This window comes from Dysidea avara, chromosome 14 (assembly GCF_963678975.1).
Source record: "Dysidea avara chromosome 14, odDysAvar1.4, whole genome shotgun sequence".
Taxonomy (NCBI): Eukaryota; Metazoa; Porifera; class Demospongiae; order Dictyoceratida; family Dysideidae; genus Dysidea; species Dysidea avara.
Window position 1 is genome coordinate 12,576,759 of NC_089285.1, and position 24,725 is coordinate 12,601,483.

Sequence of the window (24,725 nt, forward strand, 5' to 3'; positions counted from 1 at the left end):
TCAAATTTTGTGTGTGGAGTACTGAAGTTGAAGGGCGTGTCCACAGCAAAAATCGTTTTGTTTCATCAAAGCAGCACAGAGCTACAGAGGTGCTAAATTGCATTTTTGTTCTTCCTGTCAATATACTCACAGTGTAGCGTGCCGGCTTCTTGGGCCACACAACACACTACCGTGTGTCTTGATCATCTTTTATATTAAACAAAATAAACTTCCATCATAAAAAACAGAATTAAAAAGAGGGCATGTCTCCTTCGTACATGATTGAAATATTGAGAGCACTTGCCTTAAGGATCTGCACAAGAGAAGACTAAATAGTAGCTACAGATAGTTACTTTTTACAGATTGGTAGGGTTTTCCAGCTACCGTATAGTAAAAAACTTTGGCAAATAGCATTCAATTCACCAAAAACTTTTTCACCAATTATGTTAGATGATCACACGAGCACATTGAGTAACTAGAACTTGAGATGAAGGTCAGCTTGTACCACCAAGCAATAAAGATCGAGCTGACTTCGGAGATCTTCCTAGGAATGTGTCCCACAGTTGTAAGCACTCCTTGGGATAGCATTTCCAACTGGCTTCCCGTTCGCACGTCAGCTAGCTCATCATCTCACGATGGATTTGGCCAAATACTTTGATATATGTGATAACCTCTGCTACTAGAGTTCACTGAAAAAGTAAATACGGTCACTCTCGGCATCGCAGGAGATAGCGAAGCACACCTTAACTAGCACGTTGTTAGATCAGTAGCTACAGAAGTACTGCTACAACAACAATGCTAGCTACCTATACACTTGCTACACTACTTAACTGATGAGCTGACACCTTGTTGTAATATCCTTACGTACCGTACAGTAAAAACTTTGGCGAATATTATTTCAATTACCAAAGTTTTTCCGCCAATTTTCTCAACAGAGGGGTTTCGTCACACTTTTTTCATCGCCAAAGTTTTTTTACTATACGGTATATACTTTCAATGCCATCAATGCCTTTATTGTTATGGATCAAAGCATTTAACATACAGCCTGTTGCATGATCATGCCATTTCAGAGTTTATAGCTATTCCATAAGACTGATCATGAGTACACACTCTACCTGTAGCTAGTAGACAGATGCTTGAGCATCATGGAGCAAACCTTCATATACTATATTACTGCAGTATTATATATTACTTCAGTACTATATTACTGCATGCAGCGCATACCAGCCATAAAATTGTGTTGTCCATGTGCATGAACATGACAAAAGTTCAGAAACTAGGGGGCAAAAAATTGTAAATTTAAACAAGTAGAATAGGGATCGAAGTTGTGATTCTGAAAAAAATGCGTAAACAAAAAGTAAGATTCACAATACTGCTTAATACACCAATACAAGCCAAGCAGCTTGATTTGTGTACATTGAATTTAAGATTCCTATTTTGGCTTTTTATTTTAACAGTCGAAATAGGAATCTTAAATTCAATGTACACAAATCAAGCTGCTTGGCTTGTATTGATGTATTAAGCAGTATTGTGAATCACCATCCCTATTGCTTCTTTTTTATGCAGTTTTTTTTTCAGAATCACAACTTTGATCCCTATTCTACTTGTTTAAATTTACAATTTTTTGCCCCCCTAGTATACAGAAGGCAAAGCATGCTATAGCTAATATGTGCCATTTGGTAAAATCACCTGTACATGTGGAAAACTGCAAAGTGTATTTAATTGGGCTATTGAGTGGATAATGATGTAAGAATTATGACAAACAGCTTAATATGGAAAACTCAATTGTGGGTTTATGCTGAGAGCAAAGAAGCTGAGGAAATTGAAAGATGGAGTTCTTAGTAATGTGCTAAGTACTCACTGTAATAACTGAAAGTCATAAATCATCTAGTACAGTATAGTGCTGTTAGTAGGGTTGGGGTTTCTTGACCAAAATATCATATAAACTTCATGACAGCTTGGAAAGGCCAGTACCCTTCCCACTCTCCCCAGAATTGTCTATGACACAGACATTCTACGGAAAAGACATGTCTTTGATCCAATGAAGATTTTGACAAAATAATTTGTGCTGTAACTAAGTAAGTGCAAAGCTTTCGAAAAATATGCTGGATTCTGTGGTTTAGTGTTCATTGTAGCCAGCCAATTATTGAATGTGTTTTGTGTCATGTTCAAACCCAGTCTTGATATTTGATGATTCTATTTGCTATATCATTTCCTGTATGTGTATGGTAGCTAATACATATTTATTTTAACAGTGCAACAAGAAATAATGGATAAAATTCATGAAGCAAAATCTAGTGGTTTAACTTTAAGATTGTCATACACAACGATAGCTTTCACTGGATCAGCTGGAGCTGGAAAAACAAACTTTCTTAACTTGCTTTATAAAAAGAAATTTGTGCCATATCACAATAGCACAGGAGTGGCAACATCAGAAAACATTATTAGTATAAAACGAGCTGGTGTACTTGGATCAGGAAAGGAATCTCAGTGGATTGAGATGGACCATGACACAATGCTGGCACAACTTAACAGTTATTTGTCATCCATTGAAAAGATGCCTTCTTCATCTGAAACCCAAATAGGATTGCCATTATTTACGTCAAAGCCAAAGGTTGCAGTGGAAAATGATATTGCAGCATCTCTTACTTCTCATGGCACACCATTACTAGGAAAAGTGTGGAACATGATCAACCTGTTGGACACTGGTGGTCAGCCAGAGTTTATCAGTCTTTTTCCAGCTATCAAGAGTTCAGTTGCTCTTACTTTCATTATCCTCAAAATGAAAGGAGGAGCACAGAGTCTGGATGAGCCAGTATTGGTTGTTCATAGTGAGGATGGGGAGCAGTCATATGATCCTTATCATTTGAGTATGACAAACTTAGATCTTGTTAAACTTCTTATGGCATCCTCGAAAGATTCCAGTGTTAAAATTAATTCCCCAATACTACCTAACAAAATTGAAGGCATTGAAGGAAACAACTCATATCAGTGTTATGTAGGTACACATGCAGACAAAGCAAGTAAAAAAGATATAGAAAGCATAGAAAAGAAATTAGAAATTGTTGCACATGAATTTAAGTGTGAGAAATTCTTATGGGAACATGAGAACAATTCCATATTGTTTCCAGTTGATAACACAACAGCAGGTAGTGACAAAGAAGATCCCATTGCTGAACTGATTCGTAGTCGCACACATGAACTAGTAGAAAAACGAGATATTTATGATGTGCCTATTACATGGTTTATATTATTGCTACAAATACAAAAAAATACCCTTAAACAAAATCTCAAGTTTGTTTCATATGACAGTGTAATTGAAATCTCCCAACATGGAGGCCTTAGTAAAAATGAAAGAGAAATACAAAGTGCCTTGTTGTTCTTCCACATGATGGGAATCCTACTCTACTATCATGATGTTCCTGGAATGTCCCAGTATGTGATCACAGACCACCAGTGGTTGTTTGATAAACTGACTAGTATTGTTAAGATAACATTTGGTAGAAGTGGTTTTAATAAAGAGGCTATCAAAAAATTTAAATATGAAGGTATACTCAACAAGTCTTTGATACATCAGATTAAACTAAAAACAGATGTCCCACCTGAACACTTTATATACCTGTTGGTGCACTTAAAAATAGTTGCTATACTTGATGAAGAAAATTACTTCATGCCATGTGTGTTACCCAGTTTCACTTCAAGCTACGATATTCTTGGTGACTACGGCAGTCTCCAACACAGTGAAATAGTTATTCAATTTTCACATGGTCCTCTACCACAAGGATTGTTTTGCTTTGCTATTGTTGAGATTTTTCGAGACCTTCCAAAAAATTGGGACCTTCCAATACAGTCTAAAACAGAGAAGCGACACACTTACAGTAACCTGGTAACTTTTCACATAACTGATACCGGTCATTCTGTGTCTCTGATTGACAGAATTGGTTATGTTGAAATTCAAATAAGGCACATAAAAAAGACAGCACCCTCTATTAACAGTAGAGTTCTAAAAATAATCACTGATGCTTTAAACAAGGCATGTAATCATCGTCAACTTGATAAAATAGAGCTGTTGTTTGGATTCTACTGTACTTGTGGTAGTACCAGTGAAACACATTTGGCTATGCTACCAAAACAGTTTGATACTACTCCTCATTGGATAAATTGTTATTACAAAAAAATAGAACTCACAACTGACCATACTATTTGGTTGGAGGTATGTAAATAGTTCTTGTAGAGGCATTGTTACAGTAGTTATTTGCTAGACTGTATGTCCATTGTAAATTATATTGAATACTTATAAGGTTTCCTGTTTGCATTTATAGTTTGAGAACAATTCCTCCAAGACAAAGAGGAGAGTCAATAAAGAAAGTAAGAATACCACCTGTATGATTTTACAATGCCATTTAATCACATTGATTCTACTCTCCATTAATTTACATAACAAAATTAATACAGGTTACATAATTATTTATTTTGACAAGTCTCTCAAGTACTACAATACAAGTACACAGAAAAATTTGGAATTTTCAACTAGAGTAGGGACCATAGCTAGCACATGGATAAAAAGTACTGAAACAAGTTGGAGTAGTGTATGATATTAAATCACAGTAAAACAATAAGAAGTGTTATGTGCTCAAGGTACCATTATGGAAATGCACAGTAGGGATATAGCACTTATTGTTTTACTGTGATTTAATATCGTGCACTACTCCAGCTTGTTTCAGTACTTTTTATCCATGTGCTATGGTCCCTACTCTAGTTGAAAATTCCAATTTTTTTTGTGTACTTGTTTGTTAACTTTTTTTTTGTAAATATTATGACTGGTGAACCCATGCATACCGCATCTAAAATGGCGCTGCGCACCCCAGCTATATCAATTATCGTCTGAAAAGTGAAGTATCCATTATGCTTCATTGTCAGCTATGTTCAACCCATTACACAGCATTTCGGATCTAGAACTGTTTGAAAAGCACCTCTGCAATCCATGCACACCGAATGAAATGGTGCCATTTATATCAATTATCATCTGAAAAGTGAAGTATCCATTACGCTTTGTTGTCAGCTGTGTTCAACCCATTACACAGCAGTCTGAATCGAGAACTGTTTGAAAAGCACCTCTGCAATCAAAATAGCCACTATGAAAAATATGGACAATTTCTGTTACGAAGGGAAGCCATCATGTGCTATCGCCAAATTGTTACTTTTCGCTGTCCGTAAAGATGAATGGGACGCAAAGGAGGACACTGGTAAGTCCATGAAGAATGCATTGTACGTACTGTGGTATGCCAAAAGGCACCTCCCGGGCCAAAGTGACGTCGAACAGTGAAAAAATCAAGCCCATAGCCTTAGCCATTATCAAGTTATGCTTGTCTGAAGGCATCAGTCAGGCAGTCAGTCAGTCAGTAGAAAATTCTGTTAAATAATTTTAAAAATTCCGTAGCAACTTGTTGAAAGCGTTTCGGGTCAATCTGAATGCTTTTTTTAGCTTAGTTTTACCTAACCAATATTGCCTCATCATCGTCAGGGAAAATTGGTGCTGGTTTTTGGATGATGGTATGTCGTGGGCCATGCCTACTCTTTTGTGGTCCCTACTATATAGTACTATCGTACTGTATGATTATATTGCATGTCAATGTTACAAGAGGTATTAAAGCATTGTAAATACTGTGTAGCATTAATTCTAACAGAACCTACATATAAAGACTTGTTGAAAATGCTGGAAAAGATAACTGATTGGAGCATTCTGGCTGCATTTCTTCTTGATGATGATGGCTCTAAAACTGAATCAATTGCAAAGAGTAATCAATATCAAGTTCCTGACTGCCGTGCTGCCATGATTCGGGAATATTTGAAGAGTGGTAATGTGTCATGGCAAAATGTGCTGAAAGCATTGAGAGCTGCTGGGTATACAAATCTGGCTAACGAAATAGAAGAATCTCTTTAAGTTTGATCCTTGATCAAAAGTGTATACCAGAACAGTTTTGCTACTTATTAGCTTTTAAACTTTACACACACATAGTTTCATTCTTGCAGTTATATAGGAATATGCTTAGTTATTTTTGTAATTTTTAGGGATTTCGAACTAAAATATGACTTTAGGCATTTTATAGTTGTGTTAGAAATACAGAGAGTTTTCTGTAGTATTATCCAAATGGTTATAGTGGTGGATGCTGATTCTCAGTGCATGATAATAATTAGCTTTTCGTGCATTATAATAAAATGATGACTTGATATAGTTAGTAGTAGGGCTGTACCCATACCACATTTTACATCCTATACCAATATCCGATATTAATTTTATTGTCTACTTCCGATACAGGTTTTCTAATGAACCGATATCATATACACAGGTGATACTTCAAAGTCAAACCGATATGCATTACAGCATAATAATGTATGTAGCATGATCACTATGGCTGTGTTAAATTACTACAATTCATATCTTTTCAATAATGTAATGCTTGACTGTTCACAAAAGGTTTTTATCCAAACTTACCTGTTCTGTCAGTACAAATCTCAGAACAAAAATTTAACCACCAAAAAAAAGAAGTGGTATAAACAACCCTCTGAAAAAGAAAAAAAAAACTTGACCAACCTGGGATTTAAACCCAAGCCAACTCAGCCAGGGTATATCCATTTGATAGCTTTACCATTTGACAAGTAAGTCACTTTGGCCATGCCAGTAAGGCGCTTTTCATGCTACTTATGAAGTGCATACAACTCGAGTGTGATTGTAGACTTGCAATTGACTGATACTTGTATTATCGGTACCAATACTGATATAATATCGGTATCAGTACAACCCTAGATAGTAGTCAAAGAGTCAAAGTTGTTCATGCAATAATAGACTAATGTAATGAAGAAATAGTGTATTATGTAGCACATAACATTAAAAATAAATGGAAAAACTATTAACACAAAGTATTAATAGATGATCATAGCTCTGGAAATAAATTAACCTATGTTTAGTGAGTGTGATGCAAAAACTTGTTCATGCTATGCTCTGTTGTAAGGGTATAACCACATCAGCAGACTTGCAGTGCTGAGACATGTAAAAAAGAAAGTGCAAAGACTAAAAACTCATGTGGCCACTCTGCATGTGCATACACTGAGTCAGTGACTAAGATCTTAGAAAATTATTGAAGGAGGGGGAGAATTTTTTTATTCTATCTATCTTGTCCACATTTTAATTTAGTTCCATAAAAATATGCTGTACAAATTTTTGATGTATGCACAAGCACTGTTTGGGTATGTTCAGTTAAAGAATCTATATAGAAATACAGCTATGCTAAATTCCAGGATTAATAAATCAATCCAGAATCTAAGAACTTTCCCTACTTATCAAGTTAAAAGAATAAGTATAAAAGCAAGTGTTCCCACTACTTAAATACACTGTATTTGGGACCATCACCATCAAACAGACATCAACAAAGTATTTTTGTACATTGTTTGTTATCAACAAAGAATGGACAAATAATAATTTCGTTAATCAGGGGTGGATCCAGACATTTAAAAAGAGGGTTCCACTCTGGAGCACATGCAGCAATTGGTCTTGCTGCCTAGTAACAAGTAATCACTCCAGTATGTAGCACAGTTTCATCATTAAATCTTACTGATGGGCCCAGATTCCCCCAAGGCTCTGTATCTATTGAACTTGTGTGAATTACTTGAAACTGATCTTGTGTTTGAAGCATCATGGCTTAGGTAAAACCTGTATCAATTGTTCAACTGTATGGGACTAACTATATATCCCACTTGGAGAGTACAATGTCGAATGGCACTCATGAAAGATAACCTATGGGGCATTGTAAAAGGAACAGAACCTGGGTGATGCTTAAAAGTATGCAAAGTTTGTGGTAAGAAGGGACTGTGCTTTGGCACTTGCTGTTTTATCAGTTGAACCTTAAGTTCTCTCTTGTACCTTGTTGAGGAGCCAGAAGATCCAGTTATAGTGTGGAAGAAATTACCTGACCAACTGCAATTTGAGAAAAAGACGGGCCAATAAATTGTAAGTTCAACATAAGCTTAATTTATGCACTTCAATTATAGGTGTCCGTAGAAGACCATGTGGTACATTTATTAGCTAGCCTACCTGATTCTTTTGACATGTTAGTTACTGCTATAGAGACAAATGAAAACAGTCACAGAGCGGTTATTACATGGAGAAAAGCAAAAGACAAAAAGGAGAAAGAAGGTGAGTGCACCAGGGCACTGGCATCTCGTACTAGAAGCAGTCAGAGTTCATTGAAGTGTCATCATTGTGAAAGCCAGGACATTTTAAGCACAACTGTCACAAACTGGCTTTTGATCAAGAAAAGGAAGAGAAACTTGACATCAAGACAAAGAAGCAAGAGAGACATGGGGTAAACAAAGTGACTCTGGGACAAGGAAGTAGTGATATGATGCTTTTGTAGTCACTCATGTTCTGTCAGCCTCTTCAGAATCAAAAAGCAGTTGGATTGTTGACTCTGGGGCTACCTGTCATATGTGCAATGATCAACAGCTGTTCAAGCAATTTGTCACCTTGAAGAAGTCACAAGAAATAATCCTGGGTGATGGACATACCCTAGGAGTTATTGGTCAAGGCACTGTTACCCTAGAAATGAGATTACTAAATGGGAAGCTTAAAAGGTGTAACTTACAAAATGTATTGTGTGTACCTAAGTTTGCTTACAATTTACTAAGTGTTCAGAAGCTGGTAAAACAGTTTGCTTTAACAAAACCGTTTGCACAGTGTTGAACAAAAAGGAAAAGAGTAAAACTAGTCTTCTGTGTCATAAATTGGCATGTGTTATTAGCAAAGCCCTAACATCATTGTTCAGGTTACTTATCGCTTCACATAGTTCATGAAATGGGGGGGGGGGGGAGTTGTTCAGTGTAATGGTAAGACCATTTTCACCTGATGTGTTTTCCATTGTGTAAGGTAGAACTGTACTACGTACATACAATCAAATCTTATTGCCGAAAGTAGTAAGTTCACAACTTGTAGGCTGTGGGACAGTTGGTAGTCCACTGGTTTGTCAGCTAGCTATTGTATTGCACTAATAATATTGAGTAGTTTACTCTCAATGTCAGAGTGATCACTTTAAAAATTTGACAACTCTTGAGCCGACATTTGTATGTGTTCTATATTATCTATTAAAGGTACCATATTGTGTTATAAAGACCTAATACAATGTAGAAAGTACCTCATTATCACTGTCCATGTTGACTTGAGCTAACTACACATGTGTTGCAGGTATTCTTTTCAAAAAATGATATGGTTTCACACAAACCTTTCTGCTGAATTAAACAGAATGACTAAAAGTATATGTTATCGTTGCACCCTTTGAAATCATCTCCTACAAGAATTGGCAGGTACTTATTAGAACCATCAAGATACTCCACCATAGTGTCAATATCAGGGTGGTATGGAGATACAGACTCGTACTGTGTGCCATCGTTCGGAATAGCCACCTTGTGCCCTATTTTTGCAGGCCCAGTCAAATTTATGGTGTAATTTTCTTATTATTCTTTGTACTTGGTTGTGTAATCACAATAATATTAAAGTTGGGTCAAAACACAACCAAGTGCTAAGTGCTGGTCAATATGGGATGTGGTAGAAGTACTATAAAAAGGAATCCAGTACTCATAGCAACAACAATGAGTAATCCAGTACTGACAGCAGCACCGGTCAGCAATCCTTTACTGGTAGTAGAACCATTTACTGGCTGGCTGGAGGACCAGTTGGCAATGCTGTACTGACAGTAGAACCAGTTAGTAATCCAGTACTGCCTACATGTAATTGAGATCTCAACTGAATGAATGCCAACTTAGCTAATTCTATTAATGCATTTGATATAGTTTAGTAGTTCACCCTCACTGTCAGAGTTATCACTTAAAACTCTTTAGCCAACATCATTTTGATGTCTTCTATTTCATCTAGTAAGTTACCATTACAATATATAGACTAAGACCACACATGCATGTACAGTAGTGTAATCGTTATACCTGTTGATCCCATAAAATATATCTGAAATCATCTTGTTCTGTAACCTTATGCTGAAACATCACTTTCTGGATATCACTTGATAGTTCTTCATCTACTGATATTGAATCCCCCTTCAACACTTATTGCATCTTAGATGAAATTAATAGTACTCCATTATTTTGTTATAAATTTCTTCTGTGTTAGCACCCACTCTCTCAAGAGGAATTTAACCCTGGATATTAGCGAAAGTAATTCCTCCAAATATCAACTTTTCTCAACCTTGTGTATTTAATATCAAAAGGAGCTGGTAGTGTCCTAGCACTGTTATCCCAATTGTACCATAGTAATTAGGGATGTTAAGGCAGTCAGATTTAGCCAGTAACCATTCAACTTTATTTGTTTCCTGTCTCATGCAGCCTGAATAGCCTAAGCAGAGTCAAGAGGACAAGTTAACTCTAGCAGGTAGATAGATGGGCTCTAGGAATTGTATATCATAATGTCTGGATGGTAAGAAGTTATTAGTAGGTCATTTGGAATGGCAGGCTTTTCTGTCCTTCTCATCATTTCAAGTGCTTTGACATCACAGCTTTTTCATTGGGTAGATATACACATCTTTGCTTCCATGTCATTCGTTTTAACATCTTGAACTTGTGATAGAATTGCTACCAATCCCAAAATACTTGCATTCATGATCATCTCCAGTACAAAATCCCTGTCAAAGTTTGGATATACTGGTGCAGTTATCAGTGGCGGATCTAGGAATTTATAAAGGGGGTTTCCAGTTTAGAAGGTGGAAATATATATTGACATGAGATACGCAAAAGTTTGCACTACATCGTCTGGTTTGGTAAGGTGAGACCAAAAAAAAAAAAAAAAAGGTCACAGCCTAGTAATAGTACATAAAATATATTAAATAACTTCCTACACACTACTTTAGTAGCTACTGTGACTGCTCTATTAGAGTATCTCGATCGAGACGCACGCCGCGATAATTAAAACATTTAATTGTTACGCAATCATTTTTCAAAGGGGGTTTCCGTGGAAACTTTTGAAACCCCCTAAATCCGCCACTGGTTATTAAACAAGAATAAAAGGCAGACTCACATTCTGCTATCCAGTAGTATGGTGCATCCTTTCTTGTTCCCACGCTTTTGCTTACCCCCTGCTTTTGCAATGTTTATCACATATGGTATAAGCTGTTTTGCAGCCATCAAAAACCTTCATAAGACCACCATCAGTGATTGTGGCAGGGAGATTCCTTACAAATAATGTGGCAGTCAGTTTATCATGCTTCTTCTTTATTCGGTTGCATAACCATGATCTATAGCAAAACGCAAAGAATTCAAACACATTCACGATAAAAGGAATGAGGATTTTCAGACAGTGTAAATCTGCAGTAGACTCATGTACATTGATAAGCTACATACATATGTACATAATTATCAAGACCACTACCGTGTGTCGTGCGGCCCAAGAAGCCGGCGCGCCACACCGTGAGTATATTTACAAGAAGAAAGTAAACGCGATTTTCACACCATTGTAGCTCTGTGATTCCTTATCCGATTGAAGCCAAAGTTTCTACAGAAGTGCCGGCTAGGTAGGGGAGTCCACATTCAAAATTTGAAGAAAATCGCTCCAGCCATTTCTGAGATACGAGCGGCCAAAGTTTGGGGTTTTTTTTTTCTTTTACTTTTTTTCGCACACTTTGCAAAATCCGCCATGAAACACGAATGCATGCTCCAATCGGGCTGAAATTTGGCACACTTAAAGGGCTCATTAAGGCGAATCTCAGTACCAAGATTGGTAGGAATCCGATGAACATTCACGGAGGTATGACCGATTATTTGCGTAAAATAAGGTCGAAGGTCTGTCAAGCCCACAGGGTAAACCGCTTGAAGGAATGAGTTGAAAATTGCTATGTAGATGGAGTAACTATCGTAGGAGTGCCTTTTTGTGGTTTGAAAGGAATCCAGTTAAAGGCCATCGAGATATGACACAAAACCTAACCTGTGTCACAATTACGCGATCGATTTTTATGAATAAAAAAAAACTATTAGTTTTCACGCCTACCAGGCAAACCACTTAGAGCAGTGAGCTGAAAATCGGTGTGTAGCTGGAATAATTATCATAGAAAGTACTTGCAGTAGTACAGAAGAATCGGATTACAAACCACTGAGTTATGATTCCAAAGCCAACTACGTGTAGCATATGCGAGATCGAGATACTCTAATAGAACAGTCACCCTAATAGAGCATTCAGCTACGTTTATAACTTACTCCATTATAGAATTATATGACATTGCAAGTTATTCTGTAGGGAGTTCAGCTACAAAAAGTTAATCTTATAGACAATTCAGCTACAAGCAAGTTACCATGTAAAGAGTTCAGCTACAAATATGTTGCTGTAGAGATTCAGAACATTATAAGTCACACTGTAGAGAATTCAGCTACAAACAAGTCACTGCGTAAAGGGTTCAGCTACAAAAAAAGCTACCCAGTAGAGAGTTCATCTAGATCAGCTACAAACAAGTTACGTTATGTAATGTTCAGCTACAAGTAAGTCACTCTGTAGAGAGTTCAGCTACAAACAAGTCACTCTGTAGTACAAACAAGTCACCGTATAGCTGGAGAGTTCAGCAACCAATCAAAAAAACCACTCTGTAAAGAGTTCAGCTATACAAACATGTTATAACTCTACAGAGAAAGTTATAACTCTATAGAGAGATCAGCTAGAAATAATTAGTCATCCAGTAGAGAGATCAGCTACAAGACATCACCTTATAGAGAGTTTAGTTACAAAGAAACCACCATGTAGAGAGTTCAGCTGCAAACATATCACCCTGTAGAGAGTGCAGCTATGAACAGATCACCCTGTAGAGAGTTCAGCTAGAAAAAGTCATCCTGTAGAGAGATCAGCTAGAAGGATCACCGTGTAGAGAGTTCAACTACAAACAAATCCCCCTGCAGATAGTTTGTACTAGTAACAGCATGGGTAGCAGTGAAATTTGGGATAAATATCACGAGTGTTGTATTGGAAATGGGGATAAATTTCACGAGGGGAAGCCGAGTGAAATTTACCATTTCCAATACAACAAGAGTGGTATTTATCTCAAATTTCACTGCTACCCATGCTATTCCCAGTTAATACCATACTCGCTGCATATACGCATGCTGTGCATTAGCATTGCTATGTACGCAATTTGTCACTATGTACTAAACACGCGTCGACACTAATTGGCGCTACATTGTTAACATAAATTCTAGCCAATGAAATTGCAATTACAACTTTTTCACTGCTACCAGTGAAATACGGGATAAATTTCACTGCTACTATTGAGACTTTTGTACGGGCAGTGAAACAGGTATGGTATTAAGCTACAAACAAGTCACCCTATAGAGAGATCAGCTAGAAGAAGTTACCTTGTACAGAGCTCAGCTACAAAGAAACCATCATATGAAGAGTTTAACTGCAAACAAATCACCCTGTAGAAAGTTCAGCTACGAACAGATCACCCTGTATAGAGATCAGCTAGAAGAAATCACCTTGTAGAGAGTTCAGCTACAAAGAAACCACCATATAGAGAGTTCAGCTGCAAACAAATCATCTGTAGAGAGTTCAGCCAGAAACAAGTTCACCCTGTAGAGAGATCAGCTAGAAACAAGTCACCCCATAGAGAGAACAACTACAAAGAAACCATCCTATAGAGAATTCAATTACAAACAGATAGCCCTATAGAGAGTTCAGCTAGAAACAAGTCACCGTGTAGAGAGATCAGCTAGAAACAAGTCATCCAGAGATCAGCTAGAAACAAGTCACCCTGTAGAGAGATCAGCTACAAAGAAACCATCCTGTAGAGAGTTCAATCGCAAACGAAAATCCCTATAGAGAGTTCAGCTAGAAACAAGTCACCGTGTAGAGAGATCAGCTAGAAACAAGTCATCCAGTGATCAGCTAGAAACAAGTCACCCTGTAGAGCGATCAGCTGGAAACAAGTCACCCTGTAGAGAGATCAGCTACAAAGAAACCATCCTATAGAGAGTTCAAATTACAAACAGATAACCCTATAGAGAGTTCAACTAGAAACAAGTCACCATGTAGAGAGATCAGCCAGAAACAAGTCATCCAGAGATCAGCTAGAAACAAGTCACCCTGTAGAGAATTCAGCCACCCTGTAGAGAGTTCAGCTTGAACAAGTAACCTTGTAGAGAGTTCAGCTACAAAGAAATCACCATGTAGAGAGTTCAGCTGCAAACAAATCACCCTGTAGAGAGTTCAGCTAGAAACAAATCATCCTGTAGAGAGTTCAGCTAGAAACAAATAACCCTGTAAAAGAGTTCAGCTAAAAACAACGAGAGTTTCAGCTACAGTTCAGTTATGTAAGAAGCCACCTTATTAACTACAGTATGTGATAATCATCATTCAATGTTAAATATACAAATATTTCATCAGACAAAAACTATACACACAATTACTTCCTTTCTTCCACAATTCCTTACAAGTTAAAAAGAAGCATCAAAGCCATATGGCCAGCTTTGTGGCTTGCAATACAAAAAGAAGTGATATCTAAACCAAAACAGCCAAGCTGTAAAAAAAGAGTGCGGCCCCCAAGGTGAAAAAAGATGTGAAATCCAAGGTGGCGGCCAAGAAATGGCTGTGATGGTAGGTTAATGGCAAAAAATTTAATTATGACAATTCAGGTGAATTTGGTGCCGAATCCTAGTGGAGGAGGTAACACAAATTCACCTGAATTGTCGTAATTAAATTTTTTGCCATTAACCTACCATCACAGCCATTTCTTGGCCGCCACCTTGGATTTCACATCTTTTTTCACCTTGGGTGCCGCACTCTTTTTTTTTACAGCTTGGCTGTTTTGGTTTAGATACACAATACCAAAACATACTTTTACAGATTGGAAGTATCTTATTTAACTCAATTGAAGTTTTTCTCATGTGCTATTTGCCATTAGCACATCAACTGTACCAATCCAAAACTAGTGCGCTTCTGCTTCTTAGAAAGATGTACACCCTAAATTACAGCTGAATCTCAACTATCCTACAGCATAGCAGTACTGTATAGTAGGGATGTGTCATAACTTGAACATTAATTAGAATATATTGTAATTGTATGCATGCGTATTTAGATTTAATTCAAACTTTTCCGTGACTAATGATTTGTACGTGATTGTACATGTTGTCTTTAATCCTTCCAATCTAATTGAACTGTGTTGTTATCGGCTGGGTACGCATTGGTATCACCTTATTTACTGAGTATATTACAGGATGCCAAAACGCTGCCATGAAAAATGTATCATAGACAAGTCATATGCAACAAAAGGGCCTTTATGGAAAAGTGTTTGTGTATCTAGCATTATTATTATTATTTTTATTGCCAAATGTCAATTTTAATCTGCCTGCCTGCCTACCAGCCAGATCACAGTCAAAAGGCTTGAGACTAAACGACGTATCATATAGCCACCATACTATGCCACGATAATGAACCCATGAATGGCATGTGTTGTTTGGTGGTTTTGATGAGTGCCTTGCTTCTAACCAATTATACTATAATTGTCATCTTCCTCATACAAGGAATCCGTATCTCAAGGCATTAATATTCTGCATCGACACTATCCTTACAGTAATACAAAGTCATTTGAAGCGCTTGCACTACGGAAAAAGCTGCAATAACAATAATCCACTTAATAGAGAACAGAGTGTGGCGACCACTCCAGTTGGGCTATTGGGCAAGGCAGTAAATGCGTGTATAGTTCACCAAGGCATGTAGTTCCAAAATTTTGAATTGTAGAAATCCTTATGTAACTGGATGAAAGTATTTTTTATCCAAAGAGTACTACGGATTATTTGGTTAGCCTAGTAGTGTAGACTGTTTAATGACATGGTTGCCATGACAACACAAAAATCTTTAATGATTTGTGTAATATTTAATCCTACTAATAATTGTAACTACTCACTAATATTTTTCTAGACATTCAAAAACTTGGGTTTTTCTAAAAGCTGAATATATGAAGATAAATCATGTTGAATAGAATGTGAAGTTTTTTTCTTACAATGGATGTTACTTTTAAATGTATGTTCTATTAGAATAGATTTTTAAAATGTATGTACTTTTACGTACTGTGGACTGTGATCCTGAGATTTTGTTTCTGATATATACATTAGTAGTGCTTCAAAAGTTGTTGATAACATTTGTATAATTTTTTACAGGTACTGGAATATTACAGAAATGATGCAAAATATTTATGTAGAAGATTTTATAACAAACATTTAATTTTTTAATTGTATTTCTGATGTTCTTCTATGTGATTTAACTTCTTTTTTGTAAAGTTTAACTATTTTTTTCCAGGTCAGATCCGCCCGATAGTCCTTCCAGGTATGCAAACATGTAATGACGAACTTTGGAAAAGTATGGAACCAATTCTAGTGCTGGGACCACAGTTTTTCACAATTACACAATGCTGCATTTGCAATAAACTTTAGAGTACTTCTTTGCTTGAGCCCAGACCCTTTCAACTGGATTCAGCTTGCAATGAAATTTAGGAAGAAAATGGGCAATGTGTTTATGGTCTTCAACCAGCAAAACATTCTATTCTACTCTTTTCAAATCTTAAAATCAAGATGACTTCCTAACACTGCTCTCATCTGGTCTGCATTCATATGGCTAGTGTCAATGTCTCTTTCTTGAAGCACACATCGTAAACCTTTAGGAATCCCAATCGCAAATTCATTTCTTCACTTCAATAATCATCTCTGATTACTCTTTGCTTGCCACCTGGGTTGACGTTCATTTTCAAAACATCCATGGAATCATCAGCCATAGCAGCATGGCAGCTACTATGGTCAACAATCCATACATGCTTCTGCCTCTCACTTTTAGGATATTTGAATTTTGCAATCTTTTTCATTTGCTGAATAAATTAGTCGCATGTCCAATATCCTTCCTTTGCTTTACCATATTCAAATAAGCACCTGGCTTCCATTTGTATAGTTGAGTCAGCTTCTCTTACCCTCACATACTCTTCCTGAGTCAAACATAAAAAACCGTTTCTTTCATCAATAAAATCCGACACCAGTATTCCTGCACCCTTATTTTTTTGCTTCATTACTACTGCACCCTTTTGAGCCCCAGAACGTTGATTGGTCTTCATTCACTTAAAATGTGCTTTCATCACGAAAAAAATGTTTTATCTAATATTTCTGATGATGGACAGTGAAGATCTGTTGGAAGACTCTACTTAGCTATCTCTGTTGGTACATTGCTTTCATTGAGAAATCCTAAAGAAACCATCTTTCTGAGAAACATATTTCCGTATTCAACAACATCCTTACATTCATGTCCATCAACAAAACAACCCTTTTTAGCTGTTAGAACTTCAAATCCAAGCTCGTGAAGCCAACGTCGTGCAGTTTCTATACAAATCTTTTGTGGGTATCCAGGCTCCAAGGTTTCATTACTTAAAAGCTGTTCATTTACCCACTGACAAAATGAAAACATTGTGAGATTAGCAGAACCCTTCACAAAACCATTATCATGTACATATGTGCAGACTTTTCTATTCAGGTCTTCATTGTGCCACAGAACCCCTGACCGCTGATACTGACCTTGAGCACTCTCTGGAACAGACCCATCATTTTCATAAAATTTAGCCTTCCAGTCACAAATGGTTCGATCGGACCTTCCAATCATCAATCCTGCCAATTCTGCAGCTTCTGTTGTGCTTTTCCCCACAGTGACAGATAAATGAAACTCTAGAAATACTTCTAAAGAGTACCTGTCATCTCTTGAAAGTTGTGCCACCCATTCTTCACAAATGTTTCTATCTGTTGTAGGGTATCAGATTTAAGACTAGAATCCAAATTAAACGATGGATCATGGCCTTCATCATCCGTATCAGCTGCTTCCTGGGACAGATTAAGAAGCTCCTCGATGTTTTCTGGTTCTGAGATGCAAGTACATTCAATTTCATCACCAGAAACATCTGAATCTAATGCAGAAGTTGAACTATTGCCAAAATCGTGAGTCTTAAGGCACACCCTGGCACGAACTTAGTTCATAGCGTTCTTCTTACACTTTCTTGTCTTTGGGAGCATCCTTAAGAAGCAAAATTCTAAGGGGAAACACTAACAATTACAACATCAATGAAGGAAACAAATCGCACATCCGCGAAATTTTTTGCTCTGACAATCAGCTATTTTGAATAAAATTTTGTAGTTTTTAAACTGGCAATCGGTTACCGCCGCATAAATGCGGTTTATTCGTGCAATATAACTGGTCTGTGTTCATACCCTAAAACTTCTTAACGTAGTGCAAAAATACTTTGATAAAGTTATAAAAGGTGGGTTTTACAATGACTAGCAAGTTTGGAAGTTAATGCCTTGGTGCACTATAGCATAAAATGATCACAGGTCCCCAGCGGCGGAGGAAGTAGTTGATATGAGGGGGGGCTGGGCTGACCCAGCCTTATTTCTATAGTTTGGTAAGGTGAGACCAAAAAAAAAAAAAAAAAAAAAAAAAGGTCGCAACCAACTGACAAGAGCTTTCCACCTCACTAGCTACCATTTCTAGCTGATAAACTACATAAAAATCCTTTCATAGCTCGCTACACACTGACTACTTTATTAGAGTGACTGCTCTATTAGAGTATCTCGATCTTTATCAAGGTTTTCAGCCCCACTCCAAGAAAGACTCGAAGAAAGATAATTTCGGTGTGATATCATTCTGAGGGGGGGCTTTAGCCCCCTAGCCCCCCCCCCCCCCCCCCCCCTTTCCGCCGCCTATGCAGGTCCCACCACACCTCTAAATCATCAGAACATACCGCTTTGCACTTAACAATCAGAGCACACCATGGCCACACCCCTTAATGATTTAGCCACAATCAGTACTGTAGTGTGTGCGTGATAAAGATTTTTTTAAATTCACCAATTTAAATGTGACTGTTTTTTCCACAGGTTTATACGTTGGAGAACTGCAAACAAATAACTTGAAATTTTTATAATGACCATTTTTCAAAATATGTATTTGATTACATGTACAAAATACAAAGATGTATCACGTGATCAAAAAAAGTTAATGAATTAAACATTCAAGAACGGAATACTTCTCCATTGCAACTCGCGCGCGCGTCATTAATAATCAGTGCTCAGCCGGGGTATGCGACTATTGGATTGAGATGGTGATTTTTATAAAATTATTTGTACCGTGTAAAACGTTCGTCACGAACGGTATAGCTAGCTGAAGTATTCAAGAAAGGATAGATCTAGCCTGGTATAACCTGGAATCGTTAAAAAGTTCGCGCCTGGATTGTTGGGGTGAGCCAATACTTTCATTGCCAATTGTTCTATGTGTAATGTTAAACCCCCTACTTTGTACCATGAAGAAGGCCGTATTAAGCTGTTACATTTTACGTGAATGTAGATGTCATGCTGGCCATTCCTGCTAGAACCTGGAAAAGGTTTAAAAGTTATCTGACGCTCCATAACAGAGCCTTGAAAACCTGCTTCCAGTGTAGACGCGTATATCTTGCCAATAAAAATTTTTTTATTAAAAGTCGCTTAATTGTTGGATATGGTTTCACTTTTTTTTCTTTTTTTTTTTGCTTGAAATGTGGTAAGGGGCTAACCATTGGTACTACCAAAGGTGTATGTGGTCATGTGAGATAAGCAGTTGATAGAATTGACCTCACCAATATTGCATTCTAGGCTTTCCATGTAACAATCATTCGCCTGTATCATCATCATATCAGACAATTCAATGTATTTTAATGTCTGTATGAAAATGTACTGTTTGTTCAATTAGAATTTTAAAAATAAAACTGATTCTACAAAAACCTGTTAATTTTAGCAACTTTTATATGCTCAGCTGTATAGCACGTATATCATATAGGGGGTGGGAGGGTGCGGAGGGGAGGGGTGGTGGGCCGTCCACGCGCAAGAAGTGGTTGACAGTGAAAAAACAGTCTATAAGTATCATACAACTGTTTAAATATATACGTTCTTTGATATTGTATATGCATTAGTTTGCCAGTGATAGTTATAAACGGCGAAAAGAATGTAATGAATTGCCCGCCCACGCCCAATTTGTGCCTTCGTTAAAATGGCCTTGCTCAAAGACGATTAAATGTCTATGACATATATAGTTTTCTGTATAAATACTTTGGTTTGTTTATCATGCTGTAATATTGTGCTGCTGTGTTATGCTATAATAATATTAATGCTTATATTATTTAATGATGTTTGTTTCTATTACTTTAGTACACGGTGGGAGGTGGAAGCGTCCATCATGATGATTGGGCAATGTGCAAATAAGGTGAGTGTATGCTTTGTAAAAAGAAGCCCACGTAGCTGTGTAGGGCTCATCTTCTGTACAGATCAGCTTCTGTATAGTCTTTCATTATTTTATTTTTCCCGAGGGGTAGCCAACGCCCACGCAAAACACAGAAATGGTGTACCAGAGGGGTTGCCAATGCCCACGCAAAGCACCCAACTGGCGTGTACGAGACTCCCATTCTTTATGTATTTTTAAAAGCATTTAGTGATATTGCTAACTAGTAACTACCTGTACAGTTGTTGATCTACATCTTGTTCTAGTTATTCATGATCGATCATTGTCTACTTTGTTAAACTCACTTTCTCCATTATTTCTACATGATTTTGGATTTAGGATTTGGTTTCTAATATATTTGTTTATTTCTGATTGGATTTCTCACATAGCATACAAGAGTCCCAAGGCATTGGCTACCCCTCGCTTTTTACCAAAAGCCAGTTCATCTCTAGTTGACAAAGATAGTGTGACCATCTAATTATGATATTACAAACTAAATTAAATTCTTGATCACAGTTACACATTTCCCTTGTTGCTATATGTGGCACACCACAAAATTAACCAATGTAAACAACCATTACCATACCTTGTAGTGTTTTATTTTTATGTGAATATGTAGTGAAGTGCGTGTGTGTAGTGTGTTTGTGTGTGTGTGTGTGCGTGTGTGTGTGTAGTGTGTGCGTGGTAAAGATTTTTTTTAATTCACCAAATTAAATGTGACTGTTTTTTCCACAGGTTTATACGTTGGAGAACCGCAAACAAATAACTTGAAATTTTTATAATGACCATTTTTCAAAATATTTATTTGATTACATGTACAAAATACAAAGATGTATCACGTGATCAAAAAAAGTTATTAGCATGATGTACAAGGACTATTGACCATTGAAAAGTTGATGAATTAAACATTCAAGAACGGAATACTTCTCCATTGCAACTCGCCCACGCAATATAGCGCGCGCGTCATTAATAATCAGTGCTCAGCCGGGGTATGCGACTATTGGATTGAGATGGTGATTTTTATAAAATTATTTGTACCGTGTAAAACGTTCGTCACGAACGGTATAGCTAGCTGAAGTATTCAAGAAAGGATAGATCTAGCCTGGTATAACCTGGAATCGTTAAAAAGTTCGCGCCTGGATTGTTGGGGTGAGCCAATATTTTCATTGCCAATTGTTCTATGTGTAATGTTAAACCCCCTACTTTGTACCATGAAGAAGGCCGTATTAAGCTGTTACATTTTACGTGAATGTAGATGTCATGCTGGCCATTCCTGCTAGAACCTGGAAAAGGTTTAAAAGTTATCTGACGCTCCATAACAGAGCCTTGAAAACCTGCTTCCAGTGTAGACGCGTATATCTTGCCAATAAAATTTTTTTTATTAAAAGTCGCTTAATTGTTGGATATGCGTTGGTGGTGATGAGTATCAAGACTGCTGTGACGTCCACACATAAACTCTAAAGGATGGAAAGCTTAGGCTACACTATTGGAATTCTCCATATAAACAGCTTACGAGTATGCGGAATAATATTGTAAACTTCCGAATACATTACGTGATTTTAATGTTCAATAATAAGTACCATTCGATAATAGGTCACTTACGCTACACTAAAAGTGTCGATCGCATGCAAACTTCCTTGGATTTGGCATTTCCAACAGCCCTCTGCGGTATTTGTGAATCCATCGAGAACAAGAATCACAATTGATCCACTGCATTTTGTCACCTTCAATTCTGCCAATAATGCACTTCACAATTTATGTCAGAATCTGTTTCAATATAAAAGCATATGAACAACGGTACTTGAATCTTATAAGGGGTTTTACCTAATATGTAAGATCTCCTACATTGTAAGTACAGTGGAACCTCGATTATCCAAGCACCAATTAACCGAACTCTTGATTATTAGAACACCAAATCGATTGCTCAATTAGGGTATCTTGTCAACAAGTGTATGTTTTATTAGAGTAGTTGAGCAAACCTCCATATCCGTACTTTAGTAAGCCTTAACTTAATTCTACATTTTCTTCTGTGGCTGAATCTTTGTATTCAAGTATTGTATTTATTGAGTAAGTTGGACTCAATGCACACTTTCTTGATCCCAAAAGAGAAATGCCTGATATTTCTTTTACTACATGGTTCTTTGTTGTCACCAGGTGGAAATAAGCAGCTGTCAAAATCTGGATGAGTATATTTTGGAAAATGCTATTCATCTTTTAGCTGTATTCTGCAGTGTAGCTAAGCCATTGGACTTTGTAGCCTCAGCCTCATAGTTAGCTTCCATTTTTCCTGCATTAATCCAATACGCTGTAACCCAAGATTGAGGGTGAACATAACTTGTTCCACTGGGTTGCGCCATGAATGTGCTAGTGCAATTCAAGCAGCACAAAGAGAAATCAAGGTTGCAAGCCGGAAACAAAGCAATGAAGGACAACAAAACTAAGACATAGGTCAATCGATGATCAGGTCCATTGTCACTATACAAAAACAAAACACTTCTCTGATCATCAGCAGAGGAGGAAAGTATGGAAACAAACTCAGTAGCATGTCGTGTAGGGGAAGAAGGTTGAAATGCAGCATCTATATAGCCGATATGCCCCTGACCGCTATACCAAGGTCCCTCTTTTGTCTGGAGTATCCACCACTAACACAACCGATTGGGCAATACTGTACTTTGTAAAGTTGTGATCCCTACCTCAAAGGTAGTACCAGCTTGAACTAGAGCTTTAAGTAGTAATTGAGATCTCTGCTGAATGAATGTCTACTTAGCTAATTCTATTAATGCATTTGATATAATTTAGTAGTTCATCCTCACTGTCAGAGTTATCACTTAAAACAACTGACCACTCTTTAGCCGACATCATTTTGATGTCTTCTATTTCATCTAGTAAGTTACCATTACAATATATAGACTAAGACCACACATGCATGTACAGTAATGTAATCGTTATACCTGTTGATCCTATAAAATATGTCTGAAATCCTCTTGTTCTGTAACCTTATGCTGAAACATCACTTTCTGGATATCACTTGATAGTTCTTCAGCTATATTGAATCCCCCTTCAACACTTAGTTCTTAGATGCTTCAACTGCCTTTTCTTGTTTCGGATAGCTTTTCAAAGAGACGCTATATGTGTTGGTCTTTGAGGGGTTCGCAACTGGCATATATTAATTCTAGGGCTTTGTGGTACCTTTAGACACTAGCACACAGTAACTGGTGTATGTTATTAACCAGTAGAATCTATACATGCCGAACTGTGCAATGTCTCTCAACTCTCTCCACTGTAAAGTAAAATGATTCTTCCAACACTGCTACAAGTTGTTTTTTTGTGTGTATATAGCAAGCAAGCCTGTGAAAATCCCATTTTACGCTGGTAAAAAAAGCTCAGTAAGTATAAAATTCAGATTTGCTGGGACAGTAAAACAACCCCACCACACACTCTAGTGTGGTGAGAAAAATTAAATTAACAGTACTCCATTATTTGTTATAAATTTCTGCTGTGTTAGCCCCCATTCCCTCAAGAGGAATTTAACCCTGGATATTAGTCAAAATAATTCCTCCAAATATCAGCCTTTCTCAACCTCGTGTATTTGGTATCAAAAGGATGTCATTCACTGTAGGTCTGACCACCCACCCAAGTCTTGCCTTTATGCACTTACTCACAGATATAAGTAATCACTACACTTGCTGATGTCTGCTGATTACTCCATCTGTCAAGGTGTATGCCGATTTACCAAATTTCTATGCTCATAGTGTCCCCCAAACAACCATTCCAAATGACCTACTAATAACTTCTTACCATCCAGACATTATGATATACAATTCCCAGAGCCCATCTATTTTCCTGTTAGAGTTAACTTTCCCTCTTGACTCTGCTCAGCCTATTCGGGCTGCACAAGACAGGAAACAGAATAAAGTTGAATATCTCCAGTTACTGGCTGAATCTGACTGCCTTAACATCCCTAATTACTATGGTACAATTGAGATAACAGTGCTGGGCCACTACCATCTTTCTACAATCAAGAATCTGCTTAATGTATTAAATTTTGTTCATCCCTAGCCGAGTACATCAAAGTCTTTCATCAAGAAATGTCTAGACAATACTGCCTCTGCCAGTAGAAAGATTTTTCTGGCAAAGAGTTGTAAGGAGTGGAACACTAATTAGGTTAAGTAGTTACTTATATCAGTTGTATCTTATGTTTTTATTTTTGTGTTTTTTCCCTTTCCTGCCATGCCTACATTGGTTCCATTTGTGGTCCTATTTGTGGTTGCATGTTGTCCGAGGACTCACATGCTTACATTTTTTGTCATTGTTGTTTTATTGTTTTGTACATATTTTCATCATTCATGATGGTCTGTCATGAAGTTGCACACCTTTTGAAATTGGCTTCTTGTCTTTGCAGTCACATATCAATAATTATGTCTTTGTTTCCTAAGGTGGT

General features: G+C 37.2%; 1 protein-coding gene across 2 annotated transcripts; it reads left to right on the plus strand.

The window, feature by feature from the left end:
• Positions 1 to 1,585: 1,585 nt before the first annotated feature.
• On the plus strand, positions 1,586 to 6,119 carry LOC136244162 (uncharacterized). Of its 2 annotated transcripts, none has more exons than XM_066035687.1 (3): positions 1,586 to 4,192; positions 4,302 to 4,347; positions 5,652 to 6,119. In XM_066035687.1, exons 1-3 carry the CDS (start codon positions 2,249 to 2,251, stop codon positions 5,921 to 5,923), a joined length of 2,262 nt encoding a protein of 753 aa, XP_065891759.1. In that variant the 5' UTR covers positions 1,586 to 2,248; the 3' UTR covers positions 5,924 to 6,119. The 2 variants fall into 2 exon arrangements, with proteins under 2 accessions (XP_065891759.1, XP_065891760.1); XM_066035688.1 differs by having other exon boundaries at positions 1,589 to 4,192; positions 5,667 to 6,119.
• Positions 6,120 to 24,725: the final 18,606 nt, after the last annotated feature.

Coding starts and splice junctions, on each gene's coding strand:
- LOC136244162 (XM_066035687.1), top strand. CDS start 2,249: ATGGATAAAATTCATGAAGCAAAATCTAGTGGTTTAACTTTAAGATTG. Junction 4,193..4,301: donor ACCATACTATTTGGTTGGAG/GTATGTAAATAG, acceptor TTGCATTTATAG/TTTGAGAACAATTCCTCCAA. Junction 4,348..5,651: donor GAGGAGAGTCAATAAAGAAA/GTAAGAATACCA, acceptor AATACTGTGTAG/CATTAATTCTAACAGAACCT.